Here is a 5,606-nt window from a genome sequence, read left to right as displayed (position 1 = left end):
AAACACTGAAAAAAAATAAAAATTGATCCATCATTATATCTTCCATGATAATTGAGATGATCCAAAGGTGCAACCGTAATTTAATATTTTGTGAATTATTTATTCCTTTAAATAAATTAGTGTTGGGGATGGTGGATGATCTTAAAATTGTGAGCATACAATCATTGAGGAAGCACAATTTTGTTGGCATAATGGGGTAACAAGTACAGCCCCCACGAAAGATGAGAACATGTCAGTTTAAAATTTACAGCCGCATATAGAATATGAATCAACAGGAGTAGAAGAAGAAATGTTCTGGCAGACAAAAAAATAACTAGAGACAAATTGAGAAAAGCATTGTCCGCCACTGCTCGCCAATGCTTTGCAGTCGTTATTCATATGCAAAGGAACACAGTACACCTGGACGATTTAGCTGCGCCCATACTTATATATTTCAAAGCTTCTCAGTAAGGAAGCAAAAGCACACAAAGTGATCATACCTCAAATCGCAAAAATCCTCGTAGCCCGGTCCAATTTCTGTGTTTTATCAACATGGTAAGTAGCTTAGCATCTTAAGAGTACAAGCCCGCATTGACAAGAACTATGGCGGGTTTCGAACCAGGGTGCTGCAGAATGATGGGCTTTCCGACATAATAGATCACCGATGGGCTTTCGTGATTGTGCTTCCCTTCGTAGGTTGTTATCAGCACTCCGTGATCTGTGGGATCTCTTTCTACCCTCTTCTTCACTCCGCAGTTGCTGTCCGAGCACCGGTAGTAGCTTCTGCAAAATAAACCCCATTAATAAACAGCTTGAACTTTTGGACACAAAATGAAAAAGTTTGAAATCTAAAGCCATAGACAGTACAAATAACTCATGACATCCAAATCAGCTCAAAGAATTTTGAAACAAGAAGCAGGTAGTGAATTCTGCAACAACAAAAAAAACCTCATTAATAAATAGCTTGAGCTTTTGGACAAAATGGAATTTTGTGACATGTAAAGCCATAGACAGTATAAATAACTCATGAAATCCAAATCAGCTCAAAGGATTTTCAAAACAAGGGGCAGGTTACTAGTAGCTTCTCCCAAATAAAACCCCCGTAATAAATAGCCTGAGCTTTTGGACAGAAAATAAAATTTTGAGAAATGTAAAATCACGGCCATTACAAATAACTCATGAAATCCAAGTCAGCTCAAAGAATTTTCAAAATAAGAAGCAGATAGCCGCTTCTGCAAAATAAACCCCATTAATAAATAGTTTAGCTCTTGAACACGAAAAAAAAAATTGAAAAATCTACAGCCATAAACATTACAAATTATAACTCGTGAAATCTAAATTAGCTCTAAAAATTTTCAAACCAAGAAGCAAGTAGCCTGTCCACAGGCCGTGAAACGGAAGGAAGCTTTTTGACACAGTACGGCATTACAAAACCCGCATTCCATAATTCACAACTTCAACCCATGATTCAGGCAAAGATTCATCCAAGGAACGGGAAACAAAGAAATTCTAGTCCCGCCGCTACCACTCCGTAACGGAGCTTGAAAATATTGCACACACCTAGGGTGAGGGCTGCTCTTAATTGTTTTCTTGCCATATTTACGCCATTTGAAACCGTCCTCCAACACATCGGTCTCAGATCTGGTCTTGAAGGCATATTTAGGCCCTCTCTCCCCGCTCCTCTTCCTCTTCTTGCTCTTACTATCACTGCACACAAATTGCACAGAGAATCATTCTCAACTTTCCGTAAAATCAAGCTTTAACAAACCTGTAACGAAAGACTCAAAGTTCAACCTTTAACAAACCTGTAACGAAAGACTCTCTCACACAATCTCAAAGTTCATTCAAGCTTTAACAAACCTGTAATGAAAGATACTCACACAATCTCAACACTCAAACTTTAACAAACTTGCAATGAAAGATACTCACACAATCTCTCCCTCGGAAGATTTTCTGCTGCCACTGTCATCGGACAACTCGGGCAGCTCGTCTTCTGCACAAAGAACTTCCGATTGCTGCTCGTCAAAACCAGAGTGGCTGCTAGCGGCCATGGGACTGTGGACCTGAACAGCTTCTTTTTTTTCCTCTCGATTATCTTCCTTTGCAGCACAGTACTCATCTTCATTTTCATCTGCAAGGAACTGAGTCCACTGTTCCTTGTCGGAAAACTCGGAATAATCAGAGAAAGGCTCATTTATCAGTAAGCTCTCTGAGCTAATGGCCATGGAATTATTCCAGGTCAGTGGCTCCAAGCTCTGGTAAGGGGATTGGACATTGATTTGGGAATTCTGAGAAATATCCCAGCTTTCCATGATCTGACAGGTGAAGGGAGAATTTTGTTCAGTTGAGTGCTATCTACGAGTGTGAGTAGAGGGTATAAGTAGCCCAAACCCTAAGAAGAAGGCAGCTTCTGGAGGATTTCGTGGATAGTGGGAGGAAGGAATAAGGGATTGACTCAGGAGTCGGCCCAAAACAGGTGGTTTCTCACAGGTTTCAGAGGTCACATCCCTTAAATAAAGTTAGCTGCTTAACGACCTTGTTAATTTTGCCCTAGTGCGTAGATATACATATACGGTACGCCAGCGTGTTTTTCGCCTTTCAGCTTTGGGAATCCCTTAAAAGTAATCAACTATTTTATATAATTTACCTTTACTTTATCCACACTGAACAAACCCCACGTGCTCGTGAAACATGTGGTGGGAATATCCTAACAAATCCAAATACTGTGAATTTTATAGGGCAACTTCATTGGGAAGGTAATGATTAATGTATAAGTGGTAGATTTTTTATGTTGATGAATTATTGGAATTCGATAGTGTTTTGTTTTTTATATAATTTTAAGAATTCAGTTTATCTTTTCATTATTTTAAGTCAAATATGTGAGTATGGAAATGACTTCTCAACTTCCAAATTTAAATTTAGAATTGTTGGGCTATGCCAATTCTTAGATAATTGTTGTGTTGTCTTAGTGTGAACACAGTAAACTTTTGGGACATTGTATTTAAAGATAAAATCTATCATATTTTAGAACAATGAAGATAACATCAAGGAGTCATCCAAAGGCATTGAAGTATCCCCACATCATTATAAAGCATCAGCATTATACTATCACCTTATGTCAACATCATAAGCATTATTGCACGCTTTTTTTGCTATCATCTTTCAATTATTTCACCAAACTATTGAAATGAAATAAGGTTTGGACCAAAGGAGAACAATCCTAGCATAAGAAACTCCTAAATGGTGTCTACCAACAATATTTCTTTTTACACATTAGTTGCAAGCTATCAAAATCAACAAAGTTCACATCCACCCCCTAGGTTTAGATCTATAGGTTTAGAGACTAGTTCCATAGGCATGGAGGTGAACTGGAACAATGGACAATAATGTTCTCAACCCTAAAGTGGTTGTCTAGTAAGTTCAATTTTTATGACATCTTGACGAATCAATTAATTACATCTATCAAATTCAAGTAGTTATTAAATTTAGAGTTAGAACCAACATTATTTTGTTCATCCAAATTTCGTGCATTTATTTCAATATCATAAAAACTCAACTCATTAGTTTGTAATGTTAGGTGACTATCTTGCTTGATTATTTTTTACCCTAGAGATTTATTTGAAGAGACTATTTAATGTTATTATATATTCATTTTAGGGGGAAAAGATAAATATAATTTAAGTAAGCTTAGAAAATTACATAGATATTTCTAGATAACAACAACTATCACTAATTCCCAAAGAGCAAAAAATCAAAGATGTTTTCCACAAATCCTCCACTTGCAAGAACTAAAACCAATAATACAACATAACAAATAAAAATAAAATAAATTAGCTAGATCAAACACAATAATTGTGAAGATTAAGAAAAGAACGAGGATTCATAATATATGACCTTCCAAGTGTTGATTTTAACACTTTCAGATTGATATAAACTCAGAATTTATATTTAGTTTCTAATTAGTTTGATTAGCTGAAAGAATTTGGAATTAGTGACAGCATAGAAATGAACAAATTGAGAACAAGACACAGTTACCCTGGGAAAACCTCCTAGGAGGAAAAACCCAGCTAGAAAAGATCCTCAGGTCTAATTATGGATTATAGTTATGTAATCATTACAACGCTTATCTTAAGTACTTGTAGGTTCAGATGTTGCTGTCACAAGAAAGATGGCAGATTGAGGTAGTTGCCTTCAAGATTAGCTTGTTGTCACATGAGTGATGGTTGCTGCCATTTTGTTGCTCCTTTAACCTAGATTGCAGACCTTCAAGGAATTCGTTGTGTATTCACTAAGTTCGCTGACACCTAATGATGAATTTCACACCTCAACTAGTAGATGTAAATTGCTGATGTGGCAGAGGTAATTGTTGTAAGTGCAGATGTAATATTTCTCCCTAAAGTTCGCATTAGCCAGGCATATGTATTTCGCATGAATGAAAACTGAAATGAGTGAATTGTGATGTGAGGTTTATGCTTATTTATATGTGGAGCAATACTCCTAAACATGTCGGCTTGCCTTATAAATTAAAACCTTTTTAATTTATTTAATGCAAAATGTATTGGGATAGGGTTGGCCCTATCATGATGGCATGTTAGGCTTGAATGTAGCGTGAAGATGTAGTGTGGAATCTTTATGAGATGTCGAGAGGTATAGGGCCCAACCCTACACGTTGGAGAAGGGGCTGGCCCCATTAGGTAGATTCCAATGTTGCCCAAGGCAATTGGAATCCGCCATCCCTACTTACAAACAACACCAAGTGCAAAAAACATTAGAGGTCCATTTGGCCAAATTTTATATGACAATATTCCATTCTCTAGGAAAATGAACATAAGAGATAGGATCAAAATTTTATACAAGGTGAACTATATTATCAAGAAAAGAAGAAAGCCTCCAATAAGACTCTTAAAAATATTCATTGTTTAACATCATTTCAAGGGTTAAGAATGAGCACCCACTTGTTGACCTCCTGCCACTATGAACTCTGCCACCTCCTCCCACCAAACTCTCAGTTCTTAGAGACCTCCACGTAGTATTTTTTATTTTTTTAATATTCTTTGCTATTTTTAGGGTTTAGGGTAAATGAAACTATTTTTACTAAATTTTTTATCTAAAATTACCTAGTTTGAACATGGTTTGATGGTTTATTAATAACATTTTGGGTTTAATTTAAATTTGGGATTTAATAAAAATTAAAAAATATTAAATTTGAATGCCACGCGCATGATAATAATATCTTAGTTAATGTAAATTTAAATTTCTAATTAAAATCAATCATCACTAACCACACCTTATCTACCTTAAAAACTTTAGATCCTAAAACCTAGATAACTAAAACCCTACCAAGAATAATGATGACCACCCTTAACAAGGAAATCCCATGTTGGCACTTTATGTTTATATTTTTTTCTTCAACAAGTGAATTGGTTTAAATTATTGAGCTAAAAAGACTAATTGTACAAATCCAAAGACTAACCACCCCCCCCCCCCCTCTCTCTCTCTCTCTAAAATGAGGATTTTATGTTGGTATTTTATATTTATAATTTTGTCCTTTGACAAGTGACTAGTTTCCATCAATTAATATGGACTAAAATAGTCTACCCTTACAAATCTAATGACTAACCTTCCCC

The 5,606-nt window shown here is 35.9% G+C and overlaps 1 protein-coding gene across 1 annotated transcript; it reads right to left on the bottom strand.

Annotated features, from left to right (window-relative positions):
• Window positions 1-324: 324 nt before the first annotated feature.
• LOC131065261 (WRKY transcription factor 71) lies at window positions 325-2,578 on the bottom strand. The gene is made up of 3 exons (XM_057999733.2): window positions 1,909-2,578; window positions 1,540-1,686; window positions 325-762 (listed from the first exon to the last, which is right to left on the bottom strand). The coding sequence occupies exons 1-3, from the start codon at window positions 2,289-2,291 to the stop codon at window positions 552-554; spliced, it is 741 nt and encodes a 246-aa protein (XP_057855716.2). The 5' UTR covers window positions 2,292-2,578; the 3' UTR covers window positions 325-551.
• Window positions 2,579-5,606: the final 3,028 nt, after the last annotated feature.

The sequence above is a fragment of the Cryptomeria japonica genome, chromosome 2 (assembly GCF_030272615.1).
Source record: "Cryptomeria japonica chromosome 2, Sugi_1.0, whole genome shotgun sequence".
Taxonomy (NCBI): Eukaryota; Viridiplantae; Streptophyta; class Pinopsida; order Cupressales; family Cupressaceae; genus Cryptomeria; species Cryptomeria japonica.
This window is presented reverse-complemented; position numbering and strand designations above follow the sequence as displayed.